A 24,237-nucleotide genomic window follows, 5' to 3' on the forward strand; every position below is an offset into this window, starting at 1 on the left:
TCTAGAATAATAATGTTTAAGAATATTCTAGAATGATAATTAAAGGCACATGCATTAATTAAACATGTATATTAATTAAATACAAGGGCAAAATGAAAAAAAATTATAAAAATTTAAAAAGAAGAGACCATGACACTATAAACCCCATTCATATGGGGACCAATTTTCATTATGAACTGATTAGCAAAACCCATTATAGAGGAAAAAGAACCCACATTCTCTCCAGTCTTCCCTCTCTTCCTCTCCCTTTTTCCTCCGACCTCTGTAATCCACCGTCATATCCCTCTGGACTTGGGAGTCTGATCACCTTTATCCAACGGTTGGTTTACAGTAGGTAATTCATCTGGGGTTGCCAATGAGTTGGATTCAGCAAATCCAACCGCATTCCATTGGTGAAAGCTATATTTACAATTTCAACGTCACTTCGGCAATGGGTTGGATTTAGTGCCGACTGGTGAGAGGTTTAACTTGAACCTGACCTGAAATCTTATCAAAACATCACTCAAACCCAACCCAAATAGGTCAGATCAAGAAGGTTTTAAGACGAGACAGGATTCCCTGAAAACAAAAACCCTGCCAACACTCTGCAAGCAAGGATCCAGTTGCACATTGAGAACATCTCTCAATGAAATTATCAAATTAAGATACATGAACAGGAGGTATTCATAATGTGCAGCTGGATTCCGAATTCTGAATTGGTTGAACCGAGATAAATTTGACTAATGCCTGGTACAAAAAAGAGTCGATTGCTCGAAAGAAGCCAGAAAGAAATAATGGAGTTGATTTACATACACTAGTACCTGAATGACAGTGTAAAAAGCGAGAAAGAGTGACTAAAGTTATATTAAGAATGACAAGTCAACACACGAATTACTCAATCGAGTCCCGAGAGAGAGATTTGACTAATTAATCATGAGCACTTAATACCAGCTACTTAGCTATGATATATCAATTTTTTTGTTACCTTTGCATATATAAACACAAATAACTATTGGCAACACTAAGGCTCAGTTTGGTAAGAGTGCATATACAAATATATACAGTACAAATACAAGGTTTGGAAATACCGTATACAAGGTTTTGCACTTGCCAAACTGAGCCTAAATTTCTGTTTCCTCTTTGCTGGTTGCATCCATAATGCTTCTACTAGTAGCATAGAAACCGGTTAAGGCAGATCGTAAAAGCCTTGCACGTAAAAGAAGTAAAGAACTAGACAACTTTGGCATCAATATTAATTAAACGGATTATAAAAACACTTGGAGGATCAAGAAAACAATGTAAGGAATTACTAAAACAATAAGATCTTGGGACCGAAACGTTCCTTGGATTATAGAGCCGCTCAAAAAGGAAACACTCAAATTTATAGTTGATATTTTGGTACAGAACTATAGGGTTAGTACAAACCCCAGGATTTAAAGATTTACAGAGGTGAACTGCTTTCAGATACCGTTTTTCTTCTTGCGTCTATGACTGTCATTTCCATCTTTTCCCTTCCTCTTTATCCCAGCTCTCTTTGGTGCCTGTGGCCAAATTCAGAGATAATCCATAAACAGATTCTATAAGGGAACTTCTAGAGAACAAATCATCATATAGTCAAACTACTATAATCTAGTAGAGCATCAGCACTGCACTAAGAAGAAACGAACGGAAATAAGGGATATGGGCAGACCTCAGCAGAGAAGGTTTTCAGAGGATCTCTACTTTTGCCATGTTTTCTCTTAGACCCTTTCCGGCAAGTAGACTTGGTACTTCCCATTGCAGCTCTCGCAAGCTTAACAATCTTGCTGGCTTCCTGTGTCACTGGGTCCAAGAGGTATTCAGGCACAGCCCTTAGATGTGAGGGAGGAGGCTTCTTGCTCAGTACCTTGTCATGCTTTAGTAGATCTGTTCAATCATCACCAAACCTTATATAATTCAAACTTGAATACGCTAGACCCAAGATCATCATTAAAATTAAGCTGCATATCCAACAAATAAATTCCCCTTACCCAAGTCTCTTGGATTATCTTCAAAATGAGCCTTCAACCTAAACAGGAGTAATTGTCAGTAACAAAATACCCAAGAAAAGGCTGATTAAACAAGGGAAAAGCTAATGCAAAAGGTAGAGTATGTGCTAAAATGCACAGTTTTGCCTGTGTAACATGAGTTGTGCTGCCGCATGGTACACCTTTTGCAAAACACAAAAACTGGCATAGCTAAATGATATTACAGCTTGGGTGGATGGTTCATGTTTCATCATTTCATGGACTTTCTTTTCTGAGGTGATTGATGGACATACCTTCTTGGTTATTCCATAGTCATCAAGGCGAAACATAGGCAACACCCAGTTTAAGTTAACATGCTAATTTCCTTTTATTATTTTTTCATTTGTTATCATCATCATCATCACCATCACCATTACAGACAAAAATAGTCTCACCTCCTCTATTTTCTGAAATTTCTTTTTTCCATTATTTATGAATATGTTGATTTTCTATGTTTCAAATGAAACCTATACATATTTTACGAAGATTATAGACAATTGATTTTTTTTATCAATAAGATTATAGACAATTGATGGCAAAAGATAGCTGCTACTTGCTATGAAGCCTAAGGAATTACCCTAGGATTCATGTTTTTTATTCAAAAAAAAACCCATTACCTAGAAGACTAGGTGACAATTAATAGTGAAAGATGGGTTTTATTCTAAAAACACCATCACCCAGCCTCACCTCAACACCTTGAAAACCATGCCTTCAGGGTCCACCACCTTACTTTGACAATCAAGAAATACAAAGATAGATTAACATGTGGAGCAATGAGATCACACGATCACAACACTTTCTTCTGACTCTTCTCCAATAAAACACAACATGCTATCTACCAAATGAAAAACCAAGTCATCCAGTGCGGTTTGGTTTCAATGTGTTCACATGGTCACAACACTTTCTTGCAACCCTACAATAAAACACAGACATGCTAATGAGTGTATGCCTTTTTCCTGCCCCCAATGATATGAAAATAACCCAGTTAACGTATGAAAAAATAAAGACTACCTCTAAGGTAGGTACCTTACTATGAAAATGCATACTTAAATCTTAAACTAAATGTTTTAAAAAGCCTAGTAGCTCTAATTAAAATACATAAACATAACATATAAAACATATTCAAGCACATTAAACTTTCAATCTCTTTATTTCTTTCCAAATCGTATCACCCTAATTCTACAAGCCGCCTTGTATCAAAACCTTGAGGCATGCCCAAACATATCCATGCTAGGGTCTTAAATTCTTAATCCATACATGAAAGAATGGTTTTTAATTTTAATTATAGTTCCTTATCATTTTAAAAAAATATCTGGTGTGCCTTGCATGCACTTGGGCTAAGGTGCAAGGTGCACCAGGCATATGACTTTTTAAAGGAGCTGCACCTAGGCCTAGGTGAGACACAAACCTTGAAATGCGCCTAGACACACCTTTTTTTTTATGAATTAGACACACCTTTTAAATCATTACATCTTCCTTTTTCAAGGTGTTATGATGTTGAGATAATAATTATTTTTTTCCTTATAAATAAATTATTGAAGATTCCACCCTACAAAAATGGGTTGTTTTAGCTGGGGTAGTTCACCAAAAAAAAAAAAAAAAGTTGGTGAATCACATGATGTTTGCAATTTTTGCTTGCTTGATAAGTTAGTGATCATCATCATCATCCATGCCTTATCCCAACTACATGGAGTCAGCTTGGCTGATAAGTTAGTGAATCACCCTTTATATTCACTTTAATTATGCATCTCATACCTAGCAATCTATCATTGACATTTGAGATATCCAGGTCTTAGACTTTATGGATGGCAAGGATCTTTGTCAGACTTGATACTAGTTCATGGAGTACTAAGGTTAAGGTCTCCATTAAGTAATATCTTGGTAAATGTTTCCTAAGCAATCCAATATACTGAGAATTAAAAAATTATCCAGCAACAGTAATGGCTTGGTAGTTTTTGCATGCTCAGGACTGGTTGGTTCAGGGAATTAATTCTGCAAGAGCCAAGCATTAATTATTAATTTAGCGAACCCAATTCTCTATGGGTTACATCAACCGATTTGTGTAGAAGGTGACTTTTAGCAATGCTGGCCCAGACCCAGTGCCTGAAATATAAGCCCAAGCTTGGGCCACATATATGTAAAAAAATATGGTATACTATATATAATATAAAATATTATATATAATACATATTGTTGCATGATATATATATATATATATATATATATATATATATATATATATTGCAGGCTCAATTGGGCTAGAAATGATCATCCCCATGGACTTTCAAATAATTATGATCTGGAAGCATACTATGCCATATAGTGTTGTTGGAATAAAACTTGCCACATGAGATAGTGAAGTGACAACATTATATTATTCATTTTTTTTGTATGTAACTTTATATATATTCTCTAAGTAAAAGAGTTGCAGGTTTTTGTACCGATAACTTTAATTAAGATTACTTTCTTCGGTTCTCCCAGATCTCTATCTCATATACAACACATATATAAATCTCATAAAGGAAAATCAGATGAAAGGCAAGTTAAAACATTAGTTAATGCAATACTCACTTTTCTGAATTAAGAATCTCATTTCTCAGATCTTGAGCACGTGATTCTCTTATTGCAACTTTTGTTATGCTTTTTGCAACATCCTGTAAAGTTTACCGCCATTCATTACTGAGCTGTGCTTTCACCAATAACCATTATGCTAAATCAAATAAAGAAAAAAAAAACTTATAATAGAAATAAAAAAAGACTTAATGAATGGTTGTTTTACAAACCCACAATTGCATATGTATGATAATCATCATATATCGAGTTTCAAATCTTTCTTATGACCATGAAAAGACTATCAATGAATGATGATTGATTTCAGACCAAGTTGAACATTCAAGGATATGATTAGTTAGAAGATGACCATGTTGGTACTAAACCAGCAAAAGCATTACCACACATCCTTTGAAGAAGCTTTTTCCTTGCCACATAGGCTTGAAGAGTTAAATAAAACCACTTTTGGATGGGAAAAAAAATCAAATGTCAACCAAGGACAGATGTTTATCCAAACATATACAACTGTAAAGATCAGACATCAATTCTCTTCTTTTGGGTTTACCTCATAATGGGAGAATCCATTCCACCATGCATCATGACCATAGCAATCAAGATAGTTGAAACATCAAACCAAGTTGAAAGCATGAGGACAAGGACCAAAGGACTAAACCCTAGTCAAATACTAAAGGTGGGTCTAACATATACTTTAAGTAACAAATAAAGGAAGAAAACGATCACATAGCAGACAGGATCAAATCTTGCTCTGATACCATATCATAATTTATAAATCTAAGAAAAACATAAGGAGAAAAAGGGAGGGTAACAAAGACATGATAGATAGGGAGAAAAACAGTGCTGCCAAAGACTATTAGACCCAGTCTTAGTTTGGTGAAGCAACCATTGTACCACTTCAAACAAGAATACAAATCCAGGGAATGCTGCATATAAAAATAAGTTGGGGAAAATACCCATGTCTGAGCATCCTTGATTGTTACACTTCAGTCTCTCCTCTCTCTTCATCAATTCCACAAATTTCAACCAAGTCCCTTTCTTCATCACCTTCTGAGAAGAGCTTTCAAGTGCTATTAAGCACTTCAAAGTAGAGTGCAAATCAGGTTAACTATTTTGAATAATTTACACTGTACCAGGCCAGGGCCCTTTGGGTGAGTCAGGCCCATTCAAATTGTAGCAAATGCTCAACCCAAGCCTTCCCAAGTTGCATCCCCACCCTACTTCAAAGTACAGAATCCGAAACGTCCAAATACAAATTTGTTTGCGATGACCCCAAGTGTTCACCAAATTCTATGGCCATTGTTAATTTATTCTCATATAATTCACAAATCAATGGGAGAGTTTGCAAATTTTTGGGAAGACACAGGAGTCACCATAAAATTGGATAGTTAATTAAAATGCATGCATTTTGGATATAAACATATTAATAATGCACAACTTGAAATACAAATACAATAGAAAAAGAAGTACATCTATACAAAGGTTCTGAAGGACCATTTCCACCTAATGAAAGTAATTTAAAGTAACTATATCACACTAACCAACTGATACAGGGTATCCATCCATGTGATACATTAGGACCATATATTTACCTCAGCTCTATATCGTAAAGACTCCACCGCATTTTTAGTAAGTAAAGGAAATAGAGCAATGAAGTTTGTCAAGTCCTGATTCCCATTGCCTTCCAATGTAGATTTGATTTCTTCAAAAACTTTCATCTCATCTGTAGAAACCTGTGAATAGTAGAAGTAAGAAAATAACAGTACTGTAAAAATAACCATTATTCTGAAGTTCTAATCCTATAATCAACAGAGAATCCTTCTCTTGTACATCTGTAGATAAATAGGGACCAAGCAGATACCAAACATTAGCAGCAAAAAGACAAAAATAAACATGCATATGAATTTGTAACATCACAAACCAAGAGTTACAATACATCACAGTATTGGTGCTGGATATGCAAATAAACAACAATCAGGTAAAAGGCCATACATTATACAAGGTACTTATCAGAAATTAATTGTGCATGAACTTACCAAAGAGACCGAAGCACCAGTATTATATGCTCGCCCAGTGCGGCCAATTCGATGTACATATCCTGCAGCACTTTGAGGCATTTCAAAGTTTATAACCTGCAAAGAACAGACTAAACCCTGTTAACTAAAATGGATGGGGCAAAAATGATTCATCTTTTACTTTGGAAACAAAGTCCATCAACACTGGCACACGTCTTTTATACAAATTAAATACTGGACCATAAACTGAAGACAATAGCAAGAACATAATAACTAACAGAAATTTGTAGTAGTACTTATATATCAGAATGCCAAAATGAGGACCGAGGAGCATGTAAATCAAATAAATTCTTGTGTAATCAGATTCAAATTTTTAAACAATTTTGTAGATGTGATAGCAACTTCTTAGATGTACAATTGCACATAGATTGGTAATTTCACTTTTTTTAATAACTCTGCATTTTTCAAATGTATTTCCCGTTCTACTTTGGTCAACTGATTACGAAACCCAAGACGTCTGGTCCCCTAACCATGTTGAGAAATTTGTCAAACTCATCTTCGAGTCATAGGAGATGATGCTCATACTCAACTTATGAAGATTGGTATCTTCTTAGCTGAAACTGGTGGTCGCATCTTTCTTCTCGATTTACCATTCTTCTGTTAATGATGAGAAAGTCAATAGCAATCGGTTCAAAATCCTTCAAGTTCAGTACAAACCCACTTAAACAAGATGATTTTTTAACGCTAACTGAGAGAGGAAGGGGGTGCAGGTCGAGAATATCTCTGAAAGTAGAGGAGACGACCTGGACGAGAGATTTCCTCCAAGAGGTGATTTTCTCGCAAACAAGAATAGTCAAAGAGCGTAAACACGTTCACAGAGGGAAGGTGCTTCTAATTCAACAAAGTGGGAACCATTGGGGAAGATTCATCCGATTAAGCTGTTGGGAACTCACCAAAAAACTAAGGTCAATTTGCATTCCGGAAGAAGAAAAGAAATCAAACTAGAAGACTTTTGTTGAAGTGCTTGACTCCTTCATTCCTAAGCTTGGACCTTCAGCCTCTGAAACCCCAGTTGCCTCCCCGTCTTTAATGAACAAGCAAAGCAAAGTTGTGAAGGCTAGAGGTTCAGCCCATATTTCTATCGCCACCCGAGAAAGACCTTTCGGAAAATGGAAGAACACATTCGTGTGTACCAAACTTGGCGAACTGGGTTGGAACGAAATTGAGCTCGGCCTCTCAACAAATCTTCACTCTCCAAACCTCATCCATCTTCACCCCTTCTCCAACAACAAAGTGGTGGGGTTCGCTCCATATGAAGGCCTAGAATCTGCTTGGGCTAGATTGGAGAAGTTCTACATTTACGGTAGTTGGGTGAAGAAAAACCGTTGGTGGCCAACTGCAAACGTTGTCCCTTCAGATTTATTGTTCAATGGATGGATTACAATCCATGGAATCCCGTTTCATTTGTGGAAGGAGGGAAGTTTTTAATCTGATCGAAAGTCTATGCGGTGGATTAGAAGAAATCGATCCCAAAACAAAAAGCCTATCTGAGTTGAGTGAGGCTCGTCTGAAGGTGTAAAATCAAGGAGTGCACTCTACCTCGATCGATACTAGTCCTCGATAGGAACATCTGGTTCTCCACCTTGGTCATAGTGGAGAAGACAACCGAGTCAAGTATCGAACCTGCTAAGTCATCTCGGAGCAACGATACTCAAACGCATGGGCTCTCTAAGCCCCTCGATCAACTAGGAGTTGGGGTAGGTCGGTTTCGTGCAAAGGAAGGAAAAATTATGGTGGGTACGGGAGAGTTGGGCGAAGTCAGGAACATGCAGGATTTTGCTCTACAGCGTAGAAGGAAGAGAGAGGAAGAGTACTGTAGAGACTGATCTATGTCTCTTACATCTTCTTTCCTTTTTTGGCCCTTGGGACCACCCTTTTATGTTGTAACTTATGTACACTATCTTTTGTTTTATTATTTCTTGTAAGACAAGGGCATAATTGTCCTTTCCATAACATTGTATTATCCATATATAAGTTAAACTTTTATGGGCGTGATGTTCAAGACAGAACACACCCTTTTCACTCTCAACTCTTTCTCCTCTGTTTTGATTTGAGTTGACAAGTACTTCAAAGAGCCGGAATAGGAAGCCAATTCAAATTTTAAAAGAAGCCTCAGCTCAAAGCGTGAGGTGAAACATCCGGGTTCAGATGAGAAATGTCAGCACAAAGAGGACTTTGCTCACCTGGCTAAGAATCCTAGCCAGTCCTCGAGCCAAACCCACTATTCCCAAGTTGTTCGCATGCGTCAAGGCCCTCACACGCCTAGCCCTCCTCTGACTCCCACTTACAATGGACGAGACATCCCTGAAACCCCCCCAAGCTCAAAAACTCACCGAAAAGAAGTCTTCCGTTCACTGATACCCGAGTATCCAACGTCAAGCTCCTCCAAAGAAGTAGAAGAATCGGATTCAAATGAATATTTGAGTTCCTACAGGACAGAAACAGAGGTTGACCCACATGAAGTAGTGTTTTCCAGATCCAAAGTTCTCTTTGACAGAAGAAAGGAGTAGGGGTGCATTGATCTATTGGAAGAAGTTTGTTTAGTTGATCCAAAGTATGGGATTCGGTTGCCTTCTTACAAAAGCCCTGAGGACGGACGAGGAAGAAACTCACCGCACTCCCTGAATGCAAACTCCTCTAGATCTTGCTTTTCTTCAAACCTCGAGTCTCCTTGTCTTTTCAATCATAGTAGCTTTTCTCCTTCTCATTGTAGCCCTGTGTTTCCTTGTGTTCCAGGTTTAGGTGATCGGCAATCCCAACCGTTGGACAATCCCAATATTCACTACCGCAGATCTAGTTCAAAGGAAAATTCGTTTGTCAAAGCAGGGACCCAAGTTACAGCAAGCCAAGAAATCGAAAAGCAGAAAGTAATTGAAGTAATAGAGATGGCGGGGAAACTAGGAATTCACTGCCGTGAAACCAATGGGACCTCGGTCTTGGAAAGAAAGAAAATAAAGGAAAAACGTGAGCCTAAGGAAGTAAATGACTCAAAGAAAGGAAAAAGAAAGGGAACCAATAGGGAATCAAAGTGTCTACAATGGGGTATAATGGATCAAAATGTGGATTGTAATGGGGAAGAGAGTAGAAGATTAAGTAAGGGAAAGTCAACCAAAGTAAACTAATGAAGATATTAAGCTAGAAGGTCGGGGGGTTGGGGTGGTGATGTCAAGAGAAGCATAGTTAAAGACACTTTGGGAAGAGAAAATCCTGACATAATTCTATTGCAGGAAACAAAAAAAAAAAAAAGAATTAGAGGTTTCGGGAGTGGAGGTAGACAAAGGCGAATTCACAATTTCAATCCTGTTCACTAACAAGGCAGATGATTTCACCTAGATTCTAACTGCGGTTTGTGGTCCAAATACCCCCTCAAAGAGGAATTAGTTTTGGGAGGAGCTGGGTTCCCTTCATGAACAGGAAGAAATCCCCTGGGTTGTGGGCGGAGATTTCAACACCACTAGATACAGTCACAAGCACTCAAACGGGAGAAGAGTTAACAGAAGTATGAGGGAGTTTTCCAAGTTCATTTCTAGACATAGGTTGCATGATCTCCCCCTTAGAAATGGTGACTTCACCTAGTCCAACATGTAGGAGAATGCTCTAAGGTGTAGGCTAGACAGATTTCTAATATCACCAGATTGGGAAGATTTCTACCACTTGACCTATTAGGAGATCTGGTCTCATTGCATCTCTGATCATTGGCCAATATCTCTCACTACAGATCTGAAGATTCGGAGAAAAACCCCTTTCAGATTGGAAAAATTTTGGACCAAGCATAAAGATTTTTCTATGAAGGTGGCAACCTGGTGGGAGGAATGCAAAGTGGAAGGCTGGCCAAGTTACAAGGAAGAAAAATTAACACTGTTATTAGAATTGGATGACCTTGACCAAAAGGAGCAAAGCGGCCAATTAGAGGAGAGTGGAAGAAGAAGGAGAATCAACTTAACACAAGAATGGGAAAAGGTGGTAAGGTGTGAAGAAGTGTATTGGAGACAAAGATCAAGGATCAGATGGCTGAAAGAGGGAAATAAAAATTCTAGATTCTTTCATATATATGCTCCTAGGAGAAGGAAAAGGAACCACATCTCAAAAATAAAAATTGAGCAAAGAGAGACGGAGGACCCTAAAGAAATCTCTGAAGCCTTTGTAAGCTTTCTCAAAGATCTCTATTCGAAGACTGAAAGTAGAGACACTTATCTAAGCTCTTGGGAAGGCTCAAAGTTTTCAGAGGTGAGTAAAATCTGGTTATAAAGGGAATTCCAAGAACAAGAAGTGATGGAAGCAATCTTCAATATGGACGGTGATAGGGCACCAGAGCCAGATGGATTTCCACTTTTTTTCTATCGGATTTGCTGGAATACTATCAAACAAAATCTGTTAGAAGTGTTCAAAGACTTTTACCATTCAACCAAAGTAAATAAGGGGAACAATTCTAATTCCATATGCCTGATTCACAAAAAGATAGGCACTCATGAAGTAAAAGATTTCAGACCTATTAATCTAGTTGGAAGTGTCTACAAAATACTAGCAAAGGTGCTGGCTAGGAGATTGAAGGAAGTTCTATGTGAGATCATTTCGCCTAATCAATTTGCTTTCGTTAAAGGGCGGCAAATTGTTGATAGCATTCTGATGGCAAACGAATGTGTGGAAGAGAGGAAAATGAATGGAAAGGCGGGGTGATTGTGAAGCTGGATTTGGAAAAAGCATACAACAGTGGATTGGGAGTGTTTATTAGAAATCATGAGGCTAATGGGGTTTGGAAGAAGATGGATTCAGTGGGTGGAGGGATGTGTTAAATCCATGTGGTTCTACCTGATCAATGGGCAACCTAAAGGTTACTTCAAGGCTAGTAGAGGATTAAGACAAGGTTGCCCCTTCTCCCACTTACTCTTCACTCTCATAATGGAAATTTTCAGTCAACTAGTGAAGAAGGCAAATCTGATAGGGTTGGTGAGGGGTTTCGAAGTTGGCACAGGTTCAATTCAGATGATGCACCTTCAATTTGCAGACGACATTATGCTGTTTTTAGAGGCTGAAGAAGACAATGTTGTCAATTTGAAAAGGGTCATAATCTGTTTTGAATGGATTTCGGGGCTTCGTGTTAACTTCTATAAGAGCAGTATTGCAGGGCTAAACATAGTAAATGTTCAGCCCCTAAAAAAGTTTAACGAAATTTTGGGCTATAAAGTTGAAAGCCTTTCTTTTTCCTATCTTGGAATGCCTCTTGGAGGGAACCCGAAGATTCAAAGTTTCTGGGACCCAGTAATAGAAAAATGCAAAAAAAAAATTGGCCACGTGGAAAAGTGACTACTTGTCCAAAGGCGGGAGACTCACCTCATTAAAGCTTCTTTGGCAAACTTGCCCACATACTATCTCTCAACCTTTCGAATGCCAACCAAAATTGCCAATTAGCTTGAAAGGTTTCAAAGAAATTTTCTATGGGAAGGAAGTGGGGAAAAGGGATCTTATTTGAGAGAAAAAAAATACAGCTCTTCTAAGTAAATAGTTGTGGAGGTTTCCTCAGGAACCGAATGCCCTATGGACTGAAACCATCAGCAGCAAGTATAGGAAGCACGCCAACGGTTGAGACTGCAGTTTGCACTTGAACCGGATCAAGGACATAAACCCTTGGAAAGGTATACTCTCAACCTACCAAACTTTCATTTCCTTTATCAGGTACAAAGTGGGAAATGGAGATAAAATAAAATTTTGGACTGATGTTTGGTGGGGTGACTCTATCTTGGTTGCATCCTTTCCTCGCCTCTACAGCCTTACTCAAAACAAAGAAGCTCCCATCCCCCTTGTCTTATCCATACATCACTCTTAGTTCAACTAGAACCTAGACTTTAGAAGACCTTTGAGAGAAAATGAACTTGAGGAAATATCTAGATTCCTACACTCTCAGAGAAGTGTACCTCTCCCCAAATACCCCTGACACTCGAGTCTGGACCCTACACCCAGTAGGTAAGCTTTCAACTAAGTCCTGCTTCAGGGCTCTAATCAAGGAAGAACAGACAACTGGACATTTCCCTTTCAAGACAGTTTGGTGTACACACATTCCCTCCAGAGTTTTTTTTTCTTTTTTTGTGTGGGAAGCTAGTCTGAAGAAGATCAACACTTTGGATCTCCTCCAGAAAAAAAAACCAGGGAAGGTCCTATATATCCCCACATGTATGCTGTTTTTGCTTAAAAGCCGGGGAATCAGCCAACCATATTCTGATCCACTGTGAGGAAACTAGAAAATTCTGGATTTTCTTTCTCAATCTTTTCAATTTTAGTTGGACTTTCCTAGAACAAGTGATAGACTGTCTCAGACAATGGACAGCAAGAGGGTTAAGCAAAAGAGGAAGGAGTTAATGGATTTCTGTAGCACATGCTATCCTTTGGAGCATCTGGGAAGAGAGAAATAACCGATTTTTCAACAACAGAAAAAGAAACTTTGAGGAGCTTTTGTCTATTATATCTTATAGAATTTTCCTTTGGACTTCCAACTCAGAGTTCTTCAAAGGAGTTTCCTTTTCTGATCTTCAAAGAAATGCTGCAGATTTTTTGTTTTCTAAACACCAGTCCTTAATCACCCCTCTCCCCCACTCTTCTGTGGCGAAAGGGGAGATAACCATGTACTTTAATGGAAGTGTGTTTGGAAACTCAGATGCAGCAGGAACCGGTGGAATTTTTAGAAGAAGAGATTGTACAGTTAATTGGGATTTCAGTGGACCAATAGGGATAGCCTCTTCAACAAAGGCTGAAATCATGGCAGCACTAACCAGAATCAGGATTGCAAGAGATCTGGGCTATCAGAACATTATCATAAAAGGAGATTCAGCAAATACCATCAAGTGGTTAGCTGACTGTGGCAGTGGTCCATGGGCTTTAGCTCATTTCTTGGCTGAAGCTAGAGATATCCTATTTAACTTAAATGCACAGCTGGGCTGGAACCCTAGGGAGCTAAACTCTGATGCAGATGGCCTAGCAAAAGCTGGTGCTCACAAGGATTTCTTGTTTAGTGATAGCTTTCTTCCTACTTAACATTTGAGTTGTACTTTCTGTGTACATCTTATGTACCCACTATTTCATTAGTAAAGTTACCATCTTTTTCAAAAAAAAAAAAAAAAGATAAAAGTGACTCCACTATACTCTGATCATACAGTCTAGTATTTTAAATTCCATTACAAAACCACATTTAGATCTTACTCCCAAGATATTTAGAAAGGCTTCAAATCCTTAAAGAAAGGGAAATCTTGCTTCATAAGGTGTACTTTCTTTTAGGTCCACTTTTCTCCAAAACAAGTGTCTATTTATCTTCTGACCGTCTATATCTGACAATTACATCTTATATGGGAATACTTTTTTTAGTTGAGGGCTTGAGGCTGAGAGATTCCCAAGCTCAACTAGATAAAATCAACTTGAATCATGGAAGGTGCACATTATATCCAGTGTACCATGATTTTTCAAGACAGAAAACATAAGTAATTTATGAGTAAATTAATTAGCTAAATCATGATAATCATCAAAATAAATTTATGAGTGATCCAGTTATATCAGCCATACCAAAAACTAGACATATCATCAATAGGCTTAGGCAAAGTTTGGGAGTGGTTATTGTTTAAATAAGTGTTTATTAAATAAGCAGCTTATGAGTGTTTGGTGAAAAAGTGCTTCTTTCGAATGGGGGTAATATAGATATTTTGATAATTAGATGGCAGGCCAAGATGGGCCACAAACACAAACAGGGGCTTACTTTAGCAAGTAACATATCATTAATACCCCAGCAAATCATAAGGTTATCTATTTAAATGGAAGCCAATGAATGCTGTTTCAAATGGCAGCTAACATGATTTAGGAATACACAACTCCATAACACTCAGAATACCTAGTGAAACATTTCAAGTTTTAAAGATAAGCTTCCAACCAGATAAAATATTCCCAGATTCATTGAAACAATTAATTCTAGTAGAAAGTCAGTATAGAATCTACAGAAGAAAAAAAGTAATGAGCATACCGTGTATACATTTTTGAAGTCAATTCCTCTCACCACCCCAAATTCTGCATCCAATTTTCGTCTGAGATGCTTCTTAGATTTTTTTGACACAATGTCATTCTCCTTGCTGACTTGTTTGTTCTCTTTTATTTGGCTACCATCAGTTGCTATTAAATAATCAAAAAGCCCAGCGTTGAATTCCTGATGCAGACCAGTGACATATAAAGAAATAAGAACTGAATGCTAAATGTGTTAGCAGTGAGCTTTTTTTTTTTTTAAAGGTAAAGTAATAAGTTTATTGAATCAGAAAGAACTCAGTACAACAGAAGAGCAAGCCACAAGTAGCTGCTCAGATTTCAGGACATGTTGCAGATCCCAAAAGAAAGTGGACCTAACTAATACAGGAACATTTAACACTTTAAAACCAGGTGTAATAGACGCCCAAGAAAGCAGCTTGCTGACCGCCTGCTGCACTATCTCCTCCGTGCTCTTAGCTTTGTTGCTGAAGATTCTTCTATTCCTTTCAGACCAAACTACCCACATCACTGCCGCAGGAATAGTTCCCCAAATTAAACTTCTTTTTTTCTTCAAACCTTGGAGATTCCAGCAAAGCAGCAGATCTTTTACTGAATTTGGCATGACCCAATTAAGACCAGCTGCTCCAATGAAATGATACCAGACTTTCGAAGAGATAGGACAATATAAGCACAGATGGTCTGTGGACTCTGGCAACACGGTCACCTCATTTTTATTATTGTCCTTGTGAAAGTAGATAAAATGGGATAGCTCAAAAAAAAAGTAGATAAAATGGGGAAGAACTTCAAAGTCAAGAACTAATCATATCTATACCTGTTAAATTTCTGCCCAAACAATACTGAAGATAGTACAGTGTTGAAAAGAATATAGACATATGCACCCCAGTGTTGCATGGACTCCTAAATGGATGAAGTGTCCACATTGGACATATTGGACTTCAACACTTCATGGATTCTTGAAGAAAACTTCTATGAGACATTTTTCTCCTAAAAGGATGAACTTTCCACGTTCAACATAAATGAACAGATAAAGTACACAATGAATGTCATTTTTCCTATCAAATAAAAATCTTTTAGACCTTTATCAATGGATTTACAATGTTAAAATCCAAGAAATATGGACTACTTTATTAGTGTATAGTTTTCTATAGATGTGTCCACAAGTCCTTGTTCCTTCATCTTGCCAGCTCAGACTCCTAGACATGCATCAGATTCTGATTCCCGTTGTGCATCCATGCAACACTGGTGCAACCTAAAGTGGAACATGTTGAAAGAACAAAAATGTATATAAACATATTTTTTTCTGAATAGTTTCACATTTAATCAGCAATATCGGGCCTCCAACTTCTAAGTAGGCCACAGATAGCAATGAGAGGAGGAGCAGGTATTGGGTTACTGTTGCAGTAATTCCAAGTAGACTTTCTTGTTAACAGAAAGGTCCTTTTTTATGAGTAATGATAAAGAAAAAAAAATTATTAATTGAGATCTAGTGTGTACAAGATGTACATGCAGTCATTGCAATAGATAGTCCCCACTACCTCACCCTTGTCATTTAATTTAAAATTTAGCCCAGAACATTTGATTTCTGTAAGCCCCTTATCTTGCTAAGGCATCAGTCATAGAATTGGCTGATCTTTGCACCCCATTGAGTTTTAACTTGGGAGTTCCAAATCAGACATTTAAACTTCTTGATTTTATTCTTGAATCTCCCCATCTCTCCCTCCTCATTCAGCAACCATCTTACTACTACCTTTGAGGCACCTTCAATAATTAACAGAAAGGTCCAATTCCCAAAGTAATTGTTTTCTTTTAATTCATGGCCAACAATCCACATCCTCATTTACTATAAGAGTGATGTTCGCAAGTGAAAAACTGGATGGAGGCCCTAGTAAGACATACCTCAAGGATATGGAGGCGTGAGTTCTGTGGCAACTCAGCATTCAAAACTGCAGATCTTATTCCAAACTGTCACAAATAAAATGCCAAATTCAAATAGAGTTGTTAAAAAAATACTACAGAAATAAGAATAATACATCCGGGAATGATAGATACAGGTGGCATAAATAGGTCATGCACACCTTAATGACAAGACATGCAGTGCCCCATTTAAAGAAGTGGGAAACCTCATAAACAAGAGAGGGGTTAGGTCATTTAAATGTCTAGATGGGATTTTCTAATGAACTCACAAAGTGGACCCCTTAAATAACTCATGATCCCAGGCCTATAAAAAAAATAATCATGACCCAAGCCTTAGTTTAGGACCTGCTGCCCATTTAAATGGGTTCTACTGCAAGCTCATTTCTCTTCTTAACTAAATTATCTTAAACTACCCATAGAGTTGGTCCAATACAAATTGCCCAAAAGAAGTTCTTTATAGGCTATAACTGAGAATAGAGTAATAGTCTTCTCCCAATCCAGAAGCAAGGCTCAAGGAGCAAAACCTTGCATGCAGCAAAGTGATGGGCAATGAAGAAGAAACGCATCCATAAAATGATTAGGACGAAGCATAGAAGAGGATGTTAAGATAGAATAGTTAGCTACAAAGGACAGAATTAGAAAATGAGTGCATACAAGAAAACCTAGGAGAAGTATCACAAGTTGAGGTTCTGAAAGAGGTAAAATGGAAACAAAGAGGATTTTGGTTGATTCGTCATGCAAGAGGTTTTTCATTAGCAATAAAAAATGAGGGTAGGTGGGTCCACATACAACAAAAACCAAAATAATAGTGCAAGACCCCAAGGGTACATTGGGTATATAACAATACCTGTTCCAGGAAGAGTTTCAATCTGAAAGCCATGTCAATACTATTTACAAATATCAGAACTTTTTTCTGAACAAGTTCCAACTTCAAGAGAGCAAGGATGTTGAGTAGCTTGTCGCGAGCACTGCATGAAATCTGGGGGCAAGACATACAAAAACTAGATAGCTTAAGAATCATTAGCTAGGATGGCTTAATATATCTTAAAAAGAAAGTAGAGATAACCAAAAGCTAATAAGTACAAAATTTTGCTTATGATGAGGATAATTTTAAGTTTGATCACATGATTCTCTCCCTCGTAGTATTCAACTTTTTTTTATGATTTACTTTTTTTTGCCTAGAACTAGGGTTGGTTAATTGTATTTATGGGGGTTTTCAAGAGTGCAAGGGAGTATTATTTGTATGCTGGGTTCGGGGAAAGGTGGGCTTTGCCCTTTGTATTGCTCTCTTAAATCTTATTTTGTTTACTAATAAAATTTCAAGATGATCATCCCTCCACCTGGAATAAATTTTAGGGTTAAAAAAGAAAAAACAAAAGCCAATGAGTACAAATAAAACTTCTCCACTAGTGAACTATATCACAACCACTTAAACTCGGTTGACAAGCACAGTTCATGCTCTAATAATAAACATAGCAGTTTTCCAAGCATTTGACAATAACATAGATGAAACATAAACAAACATAAGGATACACAAAAAAAGGTCCATCTATATAGCCTTTATACAATATGCTGGATTGAACGCTTCGGGGGTTTGGTATAGAAAACATGAAGTCATTGCATACACCCAAGAAGCAATCATGTTTTATTGAAGCTAACATTGGTTGGTCCATTGAATTCACCAATTTTTTTTATAAATATTGAATTCACCAATTATTGGCAAGTATAATGGTGCTAATGATGATTCTGCATGTATTCCATGTATACCTTACCAGTGGACTTAAAAACCTCACAAGTTAACTCTTGTAGTCTTGCTACATGCGTAGTTCTGGATGTATTGACCACATCCTTTGGTGTAACTGTCTATCCCTCACATTGAGACCAAATTGACAATTAGGCAGTAAAGCTTGTGCTGTAATAAGATAAGCATGCTTCCAAACAATAGTTAAGCCTGCAGGAAAATGGGACTTTGAGGTGATTCTTTTCAGAATAGTTAAGCATGCTTCCACAGGCAGTTTACCTTTCTTTTCTATTCCTTGGGAAGGTCTTTACTTTGTACTATTATATTATACCAGCATCGTCAACAAATTCTGTTAATTTTATTACTGATTAAAAAAGTAGACAAAGATGAAGAATGGTATAGACAAACCTTTTCACATGTTAAATACATATCAAAGAAATAATATAGTTATATGCACAAAAGACATGACACTCATATGAAAAATGGTATTATTATCACAACAAATGTTCCAGGAAAGAAACAGATAGAAATTGATAAAGATGAACAATCTAAGCCAAGACAATCAAGGAGAAGAAAACTTGCATTGTTTATAGAGTTCTATGGAAGCAAATACTAATTCATACCCAAAATTGCTGAACATTCTTTGGAATAATCTCATTTTTAATGTCTCCAACTTCTGGTAGAGTCAAAATGACTGGATTGTGTAGAACAAGTTTCTTTAACTTCTCAACATCAGCACTGTCAATGGTCAAAAGCAACATAATGAATTGATAGTTCAACATCACCATTGCCAATGGTCAAAAAGCATCATAAAAGATTTGATACAGGTGAGTCTCTATAAGCTCTACAATGGGGAGGGGAGGAAAAGATAGGCATGATGTTAGACAGCCTTGCAAGTAAGCATCACGTCCAGAAATTTCCTTTTCTCAAAATTTAATAATTAACGAAAGTTTGATAAATATAGAAGCAAGGGAGCTTCCAGAGTAATCATGAACATTGAAGTGGTACCAGAGAATTCAGTTCTCCAAGACTCCATATACAACGGTTATCTATTGGCACGTGTTTTAGAGCCAGACAACTTGTTTTCCAGCTCATATAATGAACAAAAAGCAGTCTGATTCTAGAATAACATGAAATGTGTAAGTCACATATGATCTGCTTGTAGACAACAAACACTAAACTAGAAACAAAGTACCAAAAGGTCCATGCCAAATATGCCCTTAAAATTGTTGAAAAGGTTAGTGACACCATCAAGAAGTCATACATAGAGTGTGGAAAAGAAATACAGAAGGAAAACCTTGAGGTTGCAGACATAAGAAGGCACTGACAACGCCGAGGAACATGAGTTGTAAACGTTTTTAGGTCATCCTCGTATCCATATGATAAAAGAAGGTCTGCCTGAAGATAAATATAAAATAGTTTTCATGTAAATGCAAAAAGAGAAAGGAAAACACCAATATTTCATGAATAAAGAAAATTTGTAGTTTGGTTATGACTATCAAATTTCAGGCATAAATTAGCTAATAAGTCTTGAAAAGTTATTGTGTTGCTGACCAGAAAGTAGAAGGTTTGGCAGTTCAGGCTCCCTGGGTGGATAGTGAAATTAGGGGTGCAAATCAGGTAACCGATTTGAGGAATTTGTACTGTATCGGGCCTGGGACCTCATGCCGAGTCCCTTCAAATTTTAACAAATGCTCAACCCAGGCCCATCCCCAAGTTGTACCCCTAAGTGGAATACCTTTTGGTATATATGAAATTCCAGGTACATTTTTTCCAAAATTTCTTCAATACCAAAGAATGCTTTTTCCTCTTTTTCTTTTTTTTTTTTTATCAGCAACACAAAATTGATTCATTAGATTAACAAATAGAGATACACTTCCTCCTCTTTTTTTCATCCTTGCCTTCTATGAAGGGTCTGGGGGATGTATAGACATTTATCATGGAAGATATTCCTTATGAAGTCCATTAAGTAATAAAAGGTATCAAGAAAAATAAACATCAAGGAAAGGTGAAGTTCGTTATTTTTCCCCTTCTTTTCATAATCAGATCATAAGAAGCCGTTGTTTTGGCAGGACATCTAACATAATGGGTCATGAAGTGAGCATACAAAATGCAGTGTCTGATTCATCATCAAACTTTTCAGTTAGAATTAAAACAGCAACTCTGGTTTGGAGATAGTTAGTAAGAAAACAATAATCATTTTTCTTTTGAAAGGTAAATAATCAAATTGTTGCCAGTAATCCCATTGTTGCCAAAATTTTAGAAGCATTTCCACTTAGGCCAAGGTATGCCACTTTATATGGGTCAATTAGAAATTGAAAGAAATAGATAGATGTGGTTAATTTAGTCTCAACACAAATGCACAGTTTACTTGTCCCAAACCACTAATACTTCATGTTGGATGAACTAGACACATGTTAGACCTTTTATCCTTGGGTTTCAGTCAACTATTATTTGGAAAATATAGATGATAAATGACAAATCAACATGATCAGAATCTCACTACAAAACAAGAAATAAAGAATTACGTCACATTGTTTCAACTTTACACCTCATCCAGAACAAGTATTGAGAGGGAATCCTGAATGGACTTGGTTTGAATGACATTAGCTGACATACACATGGAAACACAGGCCGGTGTTGAGACAAGAATATCAGGTGGACCTGTTAATGCAGCTCGCTGCAAAAATAAATAAATAAATAAGAAACCACTATGAATTAACAAATTCATGCCCAGTAAGATGAATGCTGCAGGAACTCCATTCACCCTAGCATCAAAAATGTACTTACCAATTCAGTAACAGACATGCCACTTGTCAACTGTACAACTTTCAACTGAACTCTACATGATTCAATAAGAGCTAAGACCTCTGAATAAACCTACAAAAAATAATGAATGAAACACACACTCAAATCAGCAGATAACCAAAAGTTGACCCCTTGAGAATAATCTATCAAGTAGATGTAATGTACTTGTTGGCAAAGTTCCCGTGTCGGGACAAGAATAAAGGCACTTGGAGCAGTCTTTGCTGAAGCAGAATCCGAGAACAGCTTATGAAGCAACGGAAGGAGGTAGGCATATGTCTTTCCAGAACCAGTTTTAGCACGAGCAACAACATCTTTCCCTTCCTGCATGAAATAATAATGGAAAATGCATTAGAAACCAGAATTTATGCCACCATTAACTTATATGGTCATAGTGTGACTAAATAAACAAACATTGAGATACAGACGTAACAATTAGAAACAACGAAATAAAGAAGCAACATAAATTAATTAAAGAGATTTAGGAGATGGGCAAAAAGTAAAAAAGGGTAGAAATATACCAGAATCAATGGAATAGCGACACTCTGAATTGGCGTTGGCTTTGTGATATCCTTCTTTATCAGTGCTCGGACCAAGCGTGGGTCCAAAGCAAGCTCTTCAAATGTCTGGCTTTCCTCTTCTCCTTCTTCGTCTTCTCCTCCATTATTAGGGGGTAAGTTCTCTATGACGGGAGCCATAGACTTTCAGCTGCTACGGAAGCAAGCTCTCAAATCAGTTCAGTTTAAGAAGAACAAGGAGAAAGAGAAGGAGAAGGAAAGAAGAACGGAAACAACTAAGCATCGAGAGACGAGCAGGCATGAATAAACAAAGTAGTGAAACAATGTAAAAGAGTTAGGGTTTTTTTACCTGTTGACGACGTAGACGTAGAAAAAGTTCGTTGTTCTCAAGTGTCTGCGTGACTGTGTATGGAGACGGACCGGGAGAAATTGGGGATGGATGCTCCTAAGTCCCAACCACTCCAAAGGATCTGATGCAGTTTTGGAACTTTTGGTGGCCGAATTTGAACAAGGAGTCAGCACGTACGGGATGATAAAAGAGGACACAAGTAGGGCTGCAAACGAACCGAATCAGAGATCGGTAGATCCAAATTCGATTCGTTATTTTTTTTTTTAATTCGAATCGGACATTGTCCATCGGATTTATATCATTAAAATCATATTAGAGAGAGAAAGAAAGAAAAACCATGTTCTGTTAAGACTACCCAAACCCGACCCATATTTAGGTCAAGCCCAAATTTTCTATCCAGGCCCATCAAGCCTGAAAACTTAGGCCTTTGAGCCTTTTCCATATGTTAGGACCAATTCCATCTCAGGTTCGATTTGTTCAATGGCAGATATATGATCTTTGTTCAGTGGGAGCATACCTGTGGCTTAACCTCTTAGGCCTTTTAAAATCATGAAAAAATACTTCAATTAAAAAGTTAATTTTCATTCGACCCCCTATTATTATTATATTTGAGCAATTGTAAAAATAGATTAAATTGCCCACACTAGCCTATACTTAGATCTGCCATTGACTATGTCTAAATTGCAGTTCTACCAATATATTGACCTTTTTAGTCTTAATTGGATTGGCAGGAATGCCAATTAAGAGATTGTTTGTGACCAAGCCATTCCTTTCTTGAAAAATCCAGAATGGCTCGAGAAATGCAAACAACTGATTCCACTATAAAAAGATTCATAATTGATTCATGTCACATCAACGAAAGAAAATGCATTGGTTTAAAGAATGTTTGGTGCCATGGCGTTACCAATCTAGCGGTTCAGAAATAATGTTATATAAACAACATTATTAGTTGTAACTAATTTTAAATATTATATATAGCATGCATAAATGATTTTGCATGAATAATTTATATTATTGCATACATGATTATTTTAATATTTTAAAACATAAAAATAAATAAATTATGTAAATAATGTGCGTGATTGATTTATACTATTACAAAACTGAAAAAAAAATTTAACACGAGCACTTGAAATATTAAAAATATAGAAATACATAAATAAATAATATAATAAAAGATAAATAATAGAGACAAAGCCACTAATTTTTAAAAATGTTAAATATTCGACAATAAAAGATAAATTTAAGACATTAGTTAATTTTAAGATACTAAATTAATATAGAAATACATAAGCCACTAATTTTTGAAAATCAGTCTAAAAAAATAATCCAAGTCAGTTAATCCAAAATGACATGAAAACCCGAAACAAATCATATCCCCACACATCCCATTGCATACCTTGATCGATGGTCAGTCTTGGTGAAGACGGTGAAAATGAGGAGGTCGATCTGCAAAAAACTAATGGGGAGTATGCAGTGAATGTATTATTAATAGCAAAAAACAGAGAGAAGACGATAAATGCTAGGGATGTAAATGGATCTGACCGGATTTGAATCTGATCCGGTTTTATAGGATTTGATTTGAACTTGAATCCTACCAGTAAGTTGGATCTTTGAATCTAATCTGATCCGACTTATTTTCTTTAAAAATTAATAAATTATTAAAAAAATAAAATATATAAGTAAAAACAAAAAATACAAGTATTTTTTATTTATTTTCACCATATATATTTATAAAAAATAAATAATATACTAAATTTATAAAATAAATATATATAATATACTAAATTTAGTATATTATTTATTTTTTATAAAATAATATACTAAATTTATAAATATAAATATATAATACATATATATATATTATTTATTTATTTATAAAAAATATAATATACAAAATATATTTATAAATAAATAAATAATATATATGTATTATATATTTATATTTATAAATCTATAATATATAGGGTTGGATCATGACCCGATCCATTTGCACCCCAAACAAATGCCACCGGAGATGGAAGTGACTTACTGGCACCAGAGTGTGAGAGATCGATGGTCGGTGTGAAGCTTCAGTGCTTCACCAATAGGCTCCCGTGGCGGCAAGAGAATGGGAAGGAAGAAAATGGGGTTTAGAGTTCTTCTCGGGTCATTATTTGGGGTTAACATGAAACACATTGCACCTGATCATTATTAATTCGATGTGGCAAGATACCATGTAAGATTCCAG

At 36.6% G+C, this 24,237-nt stretch overlaps 1 protein-coding gene across 4 annotated transcripts; it reads right to left on the bottom strand.

Annotated features, from left to right (window-relative positions):
- Nucleotides 1–1,304: 1,304 nt before the first annotated feature.
- On the bottom strand, nt 1,305–22,270 carry LOC148850347 (P-loop containing nucleoside triphosphate hydrolases superfamily protein). Of its 4 annotated transcripts, none has more exons than XR_016099233.1 (17): nt 22,008–22,270; nt 21,662–21,851; nt 21,309–21,464; nt 21,126–21,215; nt 20,887–21,015; nt 19,633–19,733; nt 18,959–19,073; nt 17,442–17,573; nt 16,577–16,642; nt 14,664–14,843; nt 6,626–6,721; nt 6,182–6,322; nt 4,596–4,678; nt 2,712–2,937; nt 1,989–2,026; nt 1,670–1,884; nt 1,305–1,520 (listed from the first exon to the last, which is right to left on the bottom strand). XR_016099233.1 is itself a non-coding variant. In XM_088944633.1 (16 exons), the coding sequence occupies exons 2-16, from the start codon at nt 21,836–21,838 to the stop codon at nt 1,440–1,442; spliced, it is 1,800 nt and encodes a 599-aa protein (XP_088800759.1). In that variant the 5' UTR covers nt 21,839–21,851; nt 22,008–22,270; the 3' UTR covers nt 1,305–1,439. The 4 variants fall into 4 exon arrangements, 2 of the variants coding, with proteins under 2 accessions (XP_088800759.1, XP_088800758.1); XR_016099232.1 differs by having other exon boundaries at nt 21,662–21,848; nt 22,008–22,180; XM_088944633.1 differs by lacking the exon at nt 2,712–2,937.
- Nucleotides 22,271–24,237: the final 1,967 nt, after the last annotated feature.

The sequence above is a fragment of the Nelumbo lutea genome, chromosome 5, assembly GCF_056320005.1.
Source record: "Nelumbo lutea isolate HS-2025 chromosome 5, American lotus-T2T, whole genome shotgun sequence".
NCBI classification, from domain to species: domain Eukaryota; kingdom Viridiplantae; phylum Streptophyta; class Magnoliopsida; order Proteales; family Nelumbonaceae; genus Nelumbo; species Nelumbo lutea.

What these genes read in the sequence shown, in the direction of transcription:
- LOC148850347 (XM_088944633.1), bottom strand. Translation starts at nt 21,838, where the DNA reads ATGGCTCCCGTCATAGAGAACTTACCCCCTAATAATGGAGGAGAAGAC. An exon ending in TCGCTATTCCATTGATTCTG is followed by an intron (nt 21,465 to 21,661) that starts GTATATTTCTAC and finishes TATTTCATGCAG; the next exon opens with GAAGGGAAAGATGTTGTTGC. An exon ending in GAGATTCTTAATTCAGAAAA is followed by an intron (nt 2,027 to 4,595) that starts GTGAGTATTGCA and finishes ACTCCTGTTTAG; the next exon opens with GTTGAAGGCTCATTTTGAAG.